The sequence below is a fragment of the Hyposmocoma kahamanoa genome, unplaced genomic scaffold, assembly GCF_003589595.1.
Source record: "Hyposmocoma kahamanoa isolate Upper Pololo Valley unplaced genomic scaffold, ASM358959v1 102, whole genome shotgun sequence".
In the NCBI taxonomy this organism is placed as follows: domain Eukaryota; kingdom Metazoa; phylum Arthropoda; class Insecta; order Lepidoptera; family Cosmopterigidae; genus Hyposmocoma; species Hyposmocoma kahamanoa.
In genome coordinates this window covers 9,030,517-9,046,034 of record NW_020653337.1, presented here as the reverse complement: position 1 = coordinate 9,046,034, position 15,518 = coordinate 9,030,517, and the positions used below count along the sequence as shown (strand labels likewise).

Genomic DNA, 15,518 nt, shown 5'->3' with positions numbered 1-15,518 from the left:
ATAAGTAATGTTGCCCCAGGAGGAAGTAGTTAAACTTTAAGTAAAAAAGTTGCTAGATTCCAAGAAATTAATTCTGGGTAAAATTGCCTAAAGTGGCTGAACAAAAACTTGCGTTTTTAAATACATATTTTTCTTAATTTTACAAATTATAAATCGAAAAAATAATTATCATCAATAGCAATCAAATCATTATCATCTTGTGATGTTGAAGGTTAAGCTTTATTTTCTTTTTTTTTCGATTTTTTACTTTTCTTACTAAAAGAGCAAGTCAATGAAAAGAGCTAAAAGATTTTACTATCAATTATTTTGTTTTGTACCTAATAATTTCGTAAATCCGAATAAATCTATATAGCTAAAAACTGGCTACAGTGGTAACACTGTGAATAACTGTTTATAATGCATTGGCACAGTTCATAAGGAACAATGTTGTTAAAATTTAGATTATTATTTATCCACTTAACAATTAATGTTATTAAAATTTAGATTATTATTTATCTATTTAACATTATTTTCCATCCTCATCATTCCATCTCATTTCCATCCTTCATTGTTTAGATTTACCTATAATATACTACCTACCCTATCTTGTTAAACGCCGTACCAAAATTCCGTTTATTTTTCTTTTTATTCCGCGATTTCCTTTCCCCGTTTTCAAATTCCCGTTTACACATGCGTGTCGTGCATCGCATCGCTATTCGCATCGCCTATCTCACGAATGTGAGAACGCGCCATTATTACGAAAATGGTATGGATAAATGCCATGAAATACCAAGAGTTCATATTTACCATTGATTGTAGTCTGTATGCTTTCTCTCAAAAAAAGTACACCTTTAAAAAAAACTCGTGTCCTTTGACTCGTGCTCGAAATACCGATCACGACGCGATCGCACGAGTGGCGATGCGAGACGCGACGCGAATAGCGAAGTGACCGTTTACACATGCGTGTCGTGCATCGCATCACTATTCGTATCGCGCGAACGTGTGAACGCGTTTCAACCACTCGTATAGCCAGTACGTACGATAGTGTAAACGCGATGTCGCACGAATGTGAGAACGCGGCAAAGATGATTTTATTTAGCGTTGGCAACTTGTTAGACAAGGATAGACCATTACTTCGAGCTATCTCACGTGACTCGGTTTTTTACTTTTACCTAAAATAAACCTTAACATAACCCAATAAGGTGTAAATTTGTAATATTGGTATATCCAAATGTGCGATCCAGTTTGTGAAATGTAATATTATAATTGTGGTTTGTGATAATAATCATTCGTGCATCGTGCTTATGTTCTGTCATGGTTCTGTCCACAGACTACCTACGTTCTGTCATTGTACCGTGTTCGTTCTGTGCTGAGCCGAGTCAGCCGAGTTGAGCCGAGTGCTGTGTGGTTCCTAGTGGTTCTGTGCAGTGTAGTCAGTAAAACGTAGTGGTTATATGCTCAGTGGTAGTCAGTATAGATTTGTTCTGTGTTTCTGTGATATAGATGGTTGAGAAGTAATTGTGCATGAATAAATTGTAAATTATTGCCGTATTGGTACCTATTCAGATTTTGTCTGAACATAAAAATAATGGTTAAATCTTAATAAATAATAAAATGCGTGTTTCGCATGGCATGGCCATGGTATGGTGGTGTGCGTTTAAAATTATTTGATTATATAGTTTTGGGTTGATTTAGTACAAACAAAACACGTGATTTGTTAACTACCTGAAGGTGTAGTCTGTTAATAGATTAATGTAGGCGGTATTTAAAATGTGGACATGTAAATAAAAACATGGATTCAAAATACACATCTGTGGGGTTAGAAAAATCAAACTCCAATTTGAAAAGAAAAAATATTTTCGATAACTTGAAAGTAAAGAAAGCAAAGCTGACGAAAGATGGAGAAGGTGTCCCGCCCACATCTGCAGGTAATGGACTTGTGGCAGTGCAGAATCTTGTGCAGAATAATGTACATAGAATTGGTCAGAAAGAAGACCTACTGGAGGCCAGGAGACGACTACCAGTTTACTTAGTCAGGGGGAGGTAAGAGTTGTATTTTTCATTAATTTTGTAATACCTTTGTTTGCAATTGTTATGTATACAACTTAATGAACATACATTTAGTGTCCCTTCAATACAATCTTTGATTTTTTTAAATTATAGGTTACTAGAAGAAATAAAAAAGACAGACACAATGATACTAATAGGAGAAACAGGCAGTGGGAAGACCACTCAGATCCCTCAGCTGATCCATGAGCAGCGGCTGGAAGGGGCCGGTATCATTGCTGTCACACAGCCTCGGAGGGTTGCTGCCATTACTATAGCTCTTAGAGTCTCTGCTGAGATGAACACAGATGTTGGAAATATTGTTGGGTATATAATGCGATAATTTTTTTACATAAAAATAAAAAAGAATTAAAGTTTATTTCACAGATTGTTAGCAACAATTTTATAATTACTACAGTGCCCGTATTAGGCAAGCTTGTATTGTGGGGTCTCAGATGGCCAATTTACTTATAAATACTTGTAAATATGTCTTTAGTGTGTGAATTATAAATATGTATAAAACATTTGTAATACTGGTTTATGAAATCATGCATTTCTTCTCTATATGTATGAACAAACATTATAACTTTTTACGGCAAAAGTGAATATGCATTATTGAGGTGTGAATGCTACATTGTAGACCTCATCATCACTCGCACAGGTGAGATGGAGGTCAAATGCGCACTTATTTTTATAACAAAGAAATATTATATTTAAAGTGAACTAACTTGTTTTGTTGTTGCAAGAATGGATCAACTTAGATTTGTGTGTGATTTAGTAACAATTGTCTATTTTATTACTTAGGACAGACTTGACCTTGATTTTCTGATTCCAGGTATTCCGTAAGATTTGAAGATGTGACCAGTTCTCGCACAAAAGTAAAGTATTTAACAGATGGCATGTTGCTTAGAGAGGCAATAGTTGACCCATTGTTGAAAAAGTACTCAATAGTCATACTGGATGAGGCCCATGAGCGCACTGTTAGCACAGACGTTTTGTTTGGAATTGTCAAGTTAGCTCAGAAAGAGAGAATTGAAAAAAAATTAACCCCTATGAAGGTAAGCTTTCCAAGCTATTTTCATTCATTCATGCATTGTGTGAGAGTAAAGCATGATATTATGGGTACAACCCCCTCTGTTATTACGTATTTTCAACAGTTGGTAAATGTTACTAAATATCTATTCTACTAAATTGTTTCATTCTGTGTGGGATTTCAGCCACTTTCTTTATGTCTTTGCAAATGAACTAAAAACAATTTGAAAAATCGTATTGTTTTCTTACAGATAATAGTAATGTCTGCAACAATGGATGTGGATTCTTTTAGAAAGTACTTCAACAACTGTCCTGTAGTGTATTTAGAAGGCAGAACTTTCCCTGTCACTATTTACCACTCGAAAAAGAAGCATGAGGACTACCAATATGCAGCAATTTGTACAATATTCCAACTGCATGCTACTACTCCACCAAAGTATTTTAATGTACCTTAAAATGTATATTATTTATGAGGATGATCTTCTGTAAATCAACACTTTTGTTTTCAGCCAAGACTTCCTCGTGTTTTTAACAGGACAAGAAGAAATTGAGACAGTTATGTACAACATAAAACAAATAGCTAAGGTATGTATGTTCTCAGACAACATGTATATGTACAATATTGAATGGTTTTATACTTTGCCAGTTCAAAAGAATTATCTTTGTATTTGTCTTTATGACAGACTGACAATTACAGGAGGCGCCTGGGCCGCCGATCAAAGTGTGTCCCTTGTACGCTGGCCTGCCTGCCGCGAAACAGTTACAAGTTTGGAAGGAGACACCGCAGGGGTCAAGGAAGATTGTCCTAGCTACCAACATAGCTGAGGCATCTGTAACAATTCCTCAGATAAAATGTGTTATTGATACAGGAGTAGTAAAAGAAAGGTAAGTGTGTGTCTAGAGATGTTGCTAAAAATGTGTTATTATATTAGTGCAAACGGCAGCCGCTCTTTTGATTTGTATGCATTCACTTCCTGTCGACGCTGACCTAATATTTTATGCTTGATTAGTAATAATAAGTAACCCATAATGCTTCTTTCACTTCTTAAGTGGTTTGTCGTAAACAGTGCCGTTGGAAAATAAAATTTGGCGCATTAGGACATATTTTCATAGTTGGCGAACATGAAACCAAATACTGTCATAATTCGAAAATGATGGCATTGATTGACTTTCAAATTATTATTTCTCATTTCCATAATTTTTGAGTTATGACACTATATGGTTTCACGTGCGAATGTTCTAAACTCTGAGTTGTAGTCGAAGTCAAAAAATGTAAACAAACAACTGTCACTGTCAAAGTGGCATCTCATAGACCATAAACCTTTTTTTCCACGTTTGTTTATTAACAGGTTCCACTGTATTCTGACTAATAAATTATAATTAAATAATACCCTTTTGGGTTGAACAATTTACAAAACTGTTTAGAAACATTTTGTGTCATAAATGTAGTCGGCTTTTTGTCTGTGGTGAAACAGTGTGTTTTTGATGAAGGACTTGGTTCAGCCTCCATTGTAGTTATGTTGACACGAACGCAAGCGAACACAAACGTAACAACAGAGTAAAACCAAAACTTAACAAAAAAAAAACACATAACAATAAAAAACAAAAACTCAACAACACGACGCATACACATACAGCAACAGCAAGGAACACATTCGATAACGACAGCCGTCAGAAACCGAATGAAGAAAATCGCGGTGTTGCACTGGTGGGGATGCAACCTGACGACTTGACCATTCCTTTTTCATTCATCCCTTTTTGATTCGTCTCTATCGACCAAAAACTGACTTTTCATTTTTCAGTTCATTATAATTAGCACTATGTAACAATTATCCAATTTATTATTCTCAATAAAAAAACATTTCATTTAATAAATTATTAAAGTAATAGTATTGTAGCAATTAATTATTCACACTTCTACTTATAAGTATTTGTGTTTATACATAACAAATTAAAATAAAACATCGAATAAACACTAAGGACAGCCAAAGGTTGTTTATCCCTGAAACATTTCCAACAGGATAAAAAATCTTATCTTATTAAATATGGTGTTTTAAATAAAAAATATGATTTGATAATATTTTGTTTGTAAATGCACACCATTTAAAAACAATATAAAACATCTAGCATTCATTTTGAGCCCTTTTCACGGTTCCACTATTTGTGGAACATTTTTTGTAATGGCATCACCTTTGTTTACATTTTTTGACTTAGATTCATCTCGGAGTTTAGAAGACATGATGATGATTTTAGAACATGGTGCACTGCAACGGGAGCCGAGCGCTTGCGCGTGTGCCCGTGCGCTGCGGCGGCGGCATGGCAGCGTGCCGGCCGCGCGGGCCGCACTGCACCCGGCGCCTGCTATCGCCTTTTCACCGCTGCTGACTTTGCAGCGCGGCCGCCACACAGCACGCCCGAGATTGTTAGGTAGACCAGAAGTTGGTTGAAGTTTACTCCGACACTCTCAGTGGAGAAGGTCTCGGTTTCGATTCTCGGTATAACCAATTTGGGGTAAATGAACTATTCGACATTATTTTTGAAGTTTTCTGGGTAGTACCCCAAAGTTAGTTCTGTTGCTCTGGTACTCATAATAAAGGAAACTCTCTAGTTTGAGACCAGGTAATTGGTGTCGGTGTACATTATTGTTATAAAATTTGAATGGTAGATGTACTTTAATATACTTAACTAAACCACACGCAAAATAGGCGCTTTGTCGTCGAGTTGCGGACACCAGCCCGTTGTACCAAGTACTTAACTAAACAAATTAATGCAATCATACAAAATTTTGTATGCCGTGAGTAATGTAGAATGTGAGTTCCACAGGTTTATTTGAGCTTTCAAACACCATTTATAAATAAATTTTTAGAGCTCCTTGTGAAAAAGTTTGTCCAGAGAAGTACTGCCACATTACCTATTTCTGTCGTCATCGAAGGGTGAGGGTGGTAGTGAAATTACAGGCACATTAAACTTATTTATTTATTTGAATTTAAGAAAAGGGGGGTACAATATATTTAAATAAGCATAGTCCTACAAAACTGTATATACAGTTTGACTGCAGGATCGGAATGAATCTCAATTAAGCAAAAAGTTACAAACTGACACTGATGTTATTAAAAATACTTAAACAATATGATTATTAACTATTCAACAATAATTTGTGAAATAATGCTTTTTCCACATTTTTTAAATTTACATTTTTTAGTTTCATGTCTAATAACTTCTGGTAAGCTGTTTAATATGTATGGAATACGTTTCTTTAAGGTCCTTGTAAGGTACTTGTCAACTGATGTCTCAGGGTGGCGGACTCAGTGGCAGTGCCCCTCAGACCTTTGCGATTTAAAGCTCTGAGTGGCACTGCAACTGTTATGGGTATCATAAAACAAAATTCTTTTGCACTTCAAGGTGTCCGTTAGCGCCGACGGTATTGCTTTTGATAGCCGCTGGGATGGAGCCTAGCACGTTCCCTCTTTTGGATTCACCACCGCAAGATTCCATAAAGGCATCGCTTCTTCTACTTAAAGAATTAGGTGAATATCGAGTTTTTTGGTTTTTGCAATTCGACTGTGAACTAGCAATCGGTACTATCTCAATTTTGTCAATTTTACAGGATGCAGAAAAACATTGTTTGCGGCATTTATATAGCATCTGGTTTATTAAATAAAAATACGTAGTTTTTAAATATTTTTATTACACATGTATGTATGTACACTACGTATTTTTATTTAATAAACCAAACGCTTTATAAATGATTCATTCTGTAAAGTTGTCAAAATTGAGATAGTACCGGTTGCCAGTTCACAGTCGAATTGCTGTGAACGACCAAGGGCTCTGCAAAGGACCTGACACGTTTATTTGAAAAAAAAAAAAAAAAACTAATATACGCAATGTAAATCCGAAATGATAGTGTAAATTCCAATGAATTAGGTTAGTTATTATGTTATATTGTTTGAAACATTTAATATGATTGTAAGTTCAAATATCTTTATTTCATAGATTAGCAAATTATCCAAGAAAGCAACAATTAGATGCAGTACAAGTAATTTATATATAATGATATATGCATAAAAACGATTTACAAAATTTATAAAATAGTAGTCTCATAGGCTACCATTTTGACTACAGTCGTCATTAAAGTTGCCACAAATTACAACTAATTTATTCATGTTATTTAACTTGCCTATAGTCCATTTGTTTAGGTACTTAACTAAATGTAAACAAACTTGAAATGTCTATTTAATAATTAAATATACATTTATAAAATGGTTTTTACTTACCTTCAGATACAAAATACAACTACTAAGTTTCATATGAAATTGCATGCCTATGTTTATACCTGTTGATCTGTAAAGCATATGTTTCAATAAAACGATATATTAAGATTGTTTACATTTAGTTAAGTACCTAAACAAATGAACTATAATACTTTGATTAGCCATTTTTCAATTAATTCATAATGGCTGTTTTATACATATTGTGTTTTACAGGTGCCATTGATAGTGAAGCAAATCCAAAGTTAACAATACTTGGGAAGAAAATGTCATCGTTCCCGATCGATCCTAAATACTCAAAAATCTTACTTATTGCACCAGAATACAATTGTTTAGACGAGGTAAAATATTAATTTATTGTAAATTATCAATACATTTATACACATTACTATGTATTTGAATGTAATAGTTTTTTTAACATGTCTGCGATTGTATCTATAGTTATATCCAATTTTTAAATAATAATAACAACGCACACACTCAACATAGCCCCGCACTAGGGAAACCCTGTGTCGCGGGTGCCATGGACACATACATAGACAAACACAAATTACACCCAAACTCACGAGAGAAATAAATGTAGGCCATACAAATATTTCTCCCGGCCCGGGAATCGAACCCAGGACCTCTGCGTGTCAGTCCGGCATGGTAACCGTTCGGCCACGGAGGCAGTTGCAAATATAACGTAGTGATGCCGAAAACAGTGAATTTATAAAACCGACGACCTCTGTGACCGAACGGCTTCCACTATGGGCACTGGATGCAGAGGTCCCGGTTTCGATTCCCCATAGGACCAATTTGGGAAATTAACTTTTCTAAATTGCTTCTTGTCTGAGTGTTTCGTTGCTCTGGTACCCATAGTACAGGGAATCGGAAATCGGAATGTGTCAGGAGACCACACATAATTATTATATTTTAATTCACAGGCTTTAAGTTTAGTAGCGGTACTATCAAGCGAGAACATATTCCACACTCCCATGCATAAAAGAGAAGAAGCAATCAAAGTGAAACAGAAGTTCGTGTCGCCTTTAGGGGATCATCTCACCCTTTTAAATGTGTTCAAGGCATTTTGCAAGGCACCTTTGAAAAAGGTAAGAATAAAATATTAAGATTAGCTGAAAATGGTATACATAAAACTGAAAAACGTAATCAGTGCATTCGAATCCATTTTCATTATAAAAACAACAAAATAAAATCGTCAGGCTATATTTCATGTATACTTCATTATAATGGATTTTCATTGAGTATTGCTATTTCGTTGATAAATTAAAGGACGGTGGACCGATCATATCAAAAATGTATTAAAATGCTGTGACTGCTAAAGTTTTAATAATTATAAATCAGGAATGGTTTAAGCACAAGTTTCATTTGCACACTTTTACATCAGCAAATGAAAGAGAAATTAGGAAAATACAAATTAGTTGATAAAAATTAGTATAATTATACTTGTATGCATACAAAACACTAGTTAGGTTTAAAGTGTCGCAATCACGTCATTTAACAATTCCGTTATAATTACAGCAATGGTGTAAAGAGAATTACATGAACCACAAGAACTTGACGTACGCTTATGAGGTGCGTCAGCAGTTACTGGCTATATGTCAGCGATTGAATTTAACAGTCTCCAGTTGTGGCGTGGCAACAGATCAGGTAAATATTAAATGACAAGCATATTTCGTTATCTCGGTTGTTTGAATAAAAATCACAATTATTTAATGAGTAGGTATCAATGATAACCGATGCTATAATCTATACTAATATTATAAATGCGAAAGTAACTGCCTGTTACGTTTTCACGCCTAAGCAGCTGAGGCAATTTTTTTTTTAGTTTTTCAGGCCATGACCCACATAATATATATACAATTTGATATAACAATAAAATAAACTAAATAACTAATCCACACGAATTGCACTTGCCAGCGACGTGTGGCGTAATCTGGTGTCAGTTTTGGCCGCGGAATCGCCGATAATTAATACCCTTCGACCAAAACTCCTTCATGAAGGTCGACAGATGTTCAGTCGGTACACTTACCACCAGAGGCGGCTCGTCCTAAGGAGCGCATACAGTGAACTCCTACTCCTATCCAACCCACCAAAATAAAAATATAAATTAATATTGTGTTAGTAATCGCAGTATTTATTTTTTTATTAACACGTTCGTTCGCCGACTAGAATTTTTAAAAACGTTCAAAATATGACATTGCCTTATATGACTGTTTTGGGTCTGATTTGTATACGTATATACATTTTTCCGCGATGTTTCATTATTTGGCTCTAGTTTGGGATTATATTAGTATAATAGTGCCGGCATTTTAATTCGGCCTGAACGCAATAATCATTACATTTAGGCCGCGCCGGTCGCAATGCCGGGCAGAGTATGTACACTTAATGTTTGAACGATGTTTACCTAAAACTGACGTACGTCTTTCAATGGAGATTAACATTTCACATTAAGCCTTTTTTTGCTTAGTTTGTAACCTTTAAATCCAATTTGAAATTAAAGTAAATTTTTTTGATTCGAATATATACTTTTTCCTCTTAGTCTAGAAAAGTATGTATGCCATCAAAAATCATAAAAACCAAGTGACAACAGCAGGTCATCAGGGCGACGCCGGTCATGTTATATGGCTAAATACGTAGTGTTTTGTCACCTGCTGCGGCGTGAACGAGCATCGCAAAGATAAGTCGAGTACTCACTAGCGAGCTGTAACCGTAACGGTTGCATGTTATGTAACGAAAAATCATAGTGTGTACGTGGTTCATGAGCTTGCCGCGGGCGGAACGCGTGCGGTTTGCAGTGAGCCATCTGATTGAAGACTGTTTCAAGCGTACAGACTGAAACGTCGTTACTGTATATGTCACGTTACAGCTACAGCTTGTTAATGACTACCCGGATTTAGGAGCGCCGTGCCGTTCATTTTAACCCCCCCACGGTCTCAATAGGTAGATGAGATGCCGGTTATTTTGATCCACCACGGCGATGAACGTGTTAATGAACGACAACGATCAATTAGATTTTTATCTTTCTCTATTATAGTAGCATTACTAACCCTTGAGTGGAGCGCTGGGCGATGCGCTCCTATGAACCGAAATTGTTTACAAAGTTCAGTACTGAATTCAATGAGTGCGAAAGAGAAATTTCTTTACGGCGCGTCATGTGAAACAAAATATTAGGTGAGAAAATTAGCAAGATTTGAGCGGCGTTTCGCGCAACGTTGCCGTGCTGTGCGTGTCCGGTGATGCGACGATTAGCCGATTCTGCACTCCGCCTCCGTTCGCTGTTGCCAGTTTTATTTGTCAAATAGGTAAACAAATCGTACTTTCTCCGCGCGCATTTTGTTGTGTTGTACACAATGATATTATGTAAAAATCAATATTATTAAATGATGAAGCGTAGTATTGATTAGTGGCATTGTTTAAAATGGAACAATGTAATGTAAGTTTAATTTTTAATTTAAAATACATATAGGTAAGTGAACTCCCATTGAAATCTGCCACGAGCCGCCTCTGCTTACCACAAACGAATTAAAATTCACGTTGCGGCGGGACTCCAACCGCTCGACTCTCAGGGTGTATTTGGCTTTTAGGCTGATGTACGCCACTATCTCCTCAGACTTCGTGGAGTAATGTAGTCGCGACAAATACAGCAGCGTCGTCGGTATGGCCGGACGCAACAGAAAGTTCGATGCTGTCGGTGCTGTGCCACACAGGTTTCGGCTGGTGGGCTTCCTCTTCCTCTTCACAATCTTTGTGAAGCCATCGTGGCGCTAACTGCAACCGTGCTTTTTGGTCAACGCAGTATAATATTTACAAGCCAGTTCTTGGTAAAATTCACTAACACTTTATTTGTTTCTAGCAAATAATAATTAATGTATTCTTAAATATCCCTTGACAGGCAATAAAACATTTGTGTAAATGATTGCTTTTGTTTAATTTTGTTCATACTTGTTCATTTTTTGTCGCAGCTCCTGAAATGTCTATTAAGCGGTTTATTCACCAACTGCGCGTGGTTACGCGGCGGATCGGCAGCGTCAAGTGGAGGTCGCTACGTCACAGCATCAGGCTCAGCTGCAGCCTTACATCCCGGCGGAGTCCTACATTCAATACGACCACCTCCTTCAGCCGTTTTATACACGGAACTATTGCAAACAAGACGTATCTACCTCGTTACAGTGTCAGTAGTTCAACCTCAGTGGCTTCATCAAGTCGCACCTGATTACGCACGGCGGTGTAGAGCTAATCGGTGACGTAAGAAGTTTCGATTCCGTAATTCGTATAGATGATATTTAATATTATGATGATTTTTCTTTATTATGGACAAATTTTTTAACGGACTGTGTACTTGAAATCGAGGCGCGGGTACGGATTGCGAAAGAAGTAGACTAAGATTGTATGTAGAATTATTTCCGTCTACAATAGGACAAATGTAAGGCAAATTATATTTGAATGTTAGGATTATTTGACTGCCTCGAGTGGAGCGTTGACAGTGAAGATAAAAACTGCCATTTTTTTAGATAGGAACACAGAACAGTTAAGATGATAGAAATGATAAGTAAGCTGCATAGCACATTGGTCTCAACTTACAGGCATTATCTTGCTATCATTCGTCTTTAGTTGCTGAAAAGACATCAATTACGCTCAACTTTCCATAGTTATGCTATTTATCATTCATTTAAATTGTTAAAATACATTCTAGTGGTTTGTAGCATGAAAAATGAAGGCACAAGCTAGAATGTTCAATAAATCGCATGTTACATATACATTCATTACATATTTTATGAGAAAATTATTAAAATACGTGATTATACGATTTCTCCTAAGTTAAACAGAGAAAATCCACCTTGTTTGTTTACTCAGAAGTTCAATGTCCTTTGTTTAAAAGTTTTGAGACATTTAGACTGTTGTTATCAATTATACGGTACTCTTAGAAATATGACAGATTTTCCAACATGTATATTTTGTTGATTCTTTGTTTTTCATTTCCACTTTGAAAAATGAGTAATTGAGTGTCGGTGTGAGGCTTATCCCGTTGCGCCCTACATTGCGACTGTTGGACGGCCTGCCGCTTGAATGCCGCGATGAAGTTTTAATAGCATTTTACAATTTGTTTTTGCGTTGCTAGCAAATTGGTACAAGAACAGGAAATACATATCGATTTATACAAATATGCACACTCTACTATTGGAAAAATAAGTGTAGTGTGAATAATAATTAGATGTTCAAAATGTGAATAAAGATTACAACCGAGCAAAAAAATGCTTTTTAAATGGTAGTTGCCTATTTCTGCCCCCGTAGTATGGCTACGCATGTTAGTCGCGACACGCGCGATAAAATTGGAATAAGCGCGTACTATCATGCGTCGCCATGCTACGGGGGTAGGCCATAATACGTTCAGAAATTCTTTTTATCTGTAATCTGTTAAAACTTATAATAGAACAGTTCACATTTTGTAATAGTATGTTTTTACTTAATTTCGTTTAATACAATGATTATAATAAACGGTTTTGTTTAAAGTCGTAAATAATTTTATGACACTACTGGTATCATAATCGGGATCTAAAATATTTTTGTACCGCCATTTTGTCAAAATCAAAATAATCTTTATTTCATAAGTAAGCATTATTACGTCTTGAAATCGTCACATTGCTTAAACTCTACCGCTCATTCGTGAGGCAGATTCCCCTGAGCAGAATGAGCAAGAAACTCTAGGAGTTGCTCTTTGTAAATAACATTAAATGTTGTACACATTCAATATTTACAATATATTTTTTTTTGTTTTGATGTTTGCATCAGAGATCGAGACTACGTCCATGGACTAAACGGGTTACTACCACGGATTTTTGTCATCCAGTACGCAGAAGTTGTGTAATAACCTTTGTTTGATGACAAAAACTTTAGTTTTTGTTTCATTATAGTTCACTATATAGTTTTAAACCTCGTGAATAGCAAATTTTGTGTATCAACTGGAATCTTGTTACAGAAGCGTATACATTGCCCCTTAAACGAATTTGTGACTTTGTGAAGACAACTATCATGAACAGTTAGGTCATTTTTATTCCTCGTATTAATGTTATATCTGTCACTATTTCTCATAAAAAAATTACTATTCTTTTTAACATAAATTACATTTTCATAAATGTACTGTGACGCTAGTGTTAGAATGTTAATTTCCTTAAACTTATCTCTCAAAGATACTCTGGGGCCCAGATTGTAAATTGCCCTAACCGCACTTTTCTGCAGGACAAAGATTCTATTGATATCGGCGCCATTATCCCAAGGCAACATGCCTTATGTCATTAGACTGTGAAGGTAGCTGAAGTAAACTAATCTAGCGGTTTCGACGTCTGAGAATTTCCGTATTTTTTTAATCGCGTACACTGAAGAGCTGAGCCCTTTTGATAACTTACTTCTATGTTCCCCCTATGGACCCCTTTGCAATTTATCATCTAACGTTATACTTAGAACTACAACTGTTTCCATAAGGTTAAATTTTTCGTTTCTAACCACAATGTTTGTAACCGTCTCTCTAACATTAGGTAATGTAAATTTCACACAATTTGTTTTTTTCTCATTAAGGAGCAGGTTATTAACTGCAAACCAATCAACTACTTTAGATACAGCATTGTTCACATCGTCGTAGGAACATTGGTGCCTTTTCATTTTAAATAATAAGGAAGTATCATCAGCAAACAATATTCTATATCTCATGTTTATACCCTCCATGAGGCTAGGTAAGTCATTAATATAAACTAAAAAGAAAAAGGGGCCTAGAATTCAACCTTGAGAAACACGCATGCCGTCGACATCGACCCTCTGTACCCTATACCATTCAAATATGATTTAAGAAGATCGATGTCACGTCCCGCCACACCATAATGGCGAAGTTTCCTGACCTGAGTATCATGGTGCACATAATCAAAAGCATTGGAAAAGTCACAGAATACACCAATAGCATCAAGTGAGTCTTCCCATGCATCAAAAATATGTTTCATCAATTCAACACCAGTATCGGTTGTAGAGCGACCCCGAGTGAAACCAAATTGTTTAGGAGACATTAAGTTATTACTAACTATTAAGTTATTAATAACTATTTTATAGTTATTACTATAAAAATGTGCACACATCTGATTTAGAATCTGAATCTGAATGTCGAGTCATAGATGTCATTCGTGCTTCGTTTTCGAACGTTTTCTTGTCTCCGTAGTACGTTTGTTAAATTATTACGTGTTGTTGTTGTTTAAGTTTTTTTTATTGTTAATATTTTCTAAAAGATAATTTTAAAACATTAGAAAATGAGAACCTCCACCTTTACCAATTCCATTAAAAATAGAAGGTTTAGCACACCTGCACTCACACTTTGACAATGACATTTCTTTGGTTACATTTTGGACATCTAATTAAAAATCATTGATCGCGAGATTTATATGTGGTATTTTATTACATAGTTTTACGGTTAAATGTGAAATCTTGGTTAGGTTAATAAAAACAACCACCTTTTGGAGCCGGGTTTTAAATGACTGACTAGTAGATGCCAAACTTGAAATTCAGGAGTCTTAGCGTACGTACCACTGTAATTGTTTCGTCTCGTACTTTCATAAAAATCAACATGATCCGGAAATGCTAATTGCCAAGGTGACACCGTCGGGCCAATAAACATTGAAACATTTTACGGACCATTTGGAAATGGGACTTGTTAGAAAAAAGTGCTAAAAGTTAAATAATGATGGAACAAAATCAACTCAGTTGGGATTATTATATAGTTAATTTTTAATCGGTTTTATAGTTAGTAATTAATAATAGTAACGCACACGCACACACTCAACATAATGTTTATATATACAAGTTATCAGCAGTCAGGCGACCGTTTTTTTAGTATTACTACAAATATGTAAATTGATTTTTGCAACAATAGTTTCTATACCATTTGTACTCCCAAAAATAAGTTTTACGATTACGATTTTCAAATTTATTGTATGTCAAGATGTTTGACCACAGTGATATTCAATTATTTTTGTAAAGCAATTTCACAAAAATAATTGAATTGGTCAAATATCGTGTCATTCAATAAATTTAAAAATTACGATTATTAAAGCAACATCTCTAGTCAGCCAGGTGGCTGAGTGAAGAAATAGATTGCTCATAGATGACGCTACGACAATAAAGTCGTTAAAAATCTAAAAGAAAGTGTAGTGT

General features: G+C 35.6%; 1 protein-coding gene across 1 annotated transcript; it reads left to right on the top strand.

Moving 5' to 3' along the window:
- Positions 1–1,771: 1,771 nt before the first annotated feature.
- LOC113233323 (ATP-dependent RNA helicase DHX33) lies at positions 1,772–12,988 on the top strand. The gene is made up of 12 exons (XM_026468420.1): positions 1,772–2,022; positions 2,143–2,352; positions 2,861–3,083; positions 3,309–3,493; positions 3,567–3,642; positions 3,755–3,942; positions 5,311–5,484; positions 6,460–6,584; positions 7,542–7,666; positions 8,252–8,416; positions 8,847–8,975; positions 11,291–12,988. Exons 1-12 carry the CDS (start codon positions 1,772–1,774, stop codon positions 11,570–11,572), a joined length of 2,133 nt encoding a protein of 710 aa, XP_026324205.1. The 3' UTR covers positions 11,573–12,988.
- Positions 12,989–15,518: the final 2,530 nt, after the last annotated feature.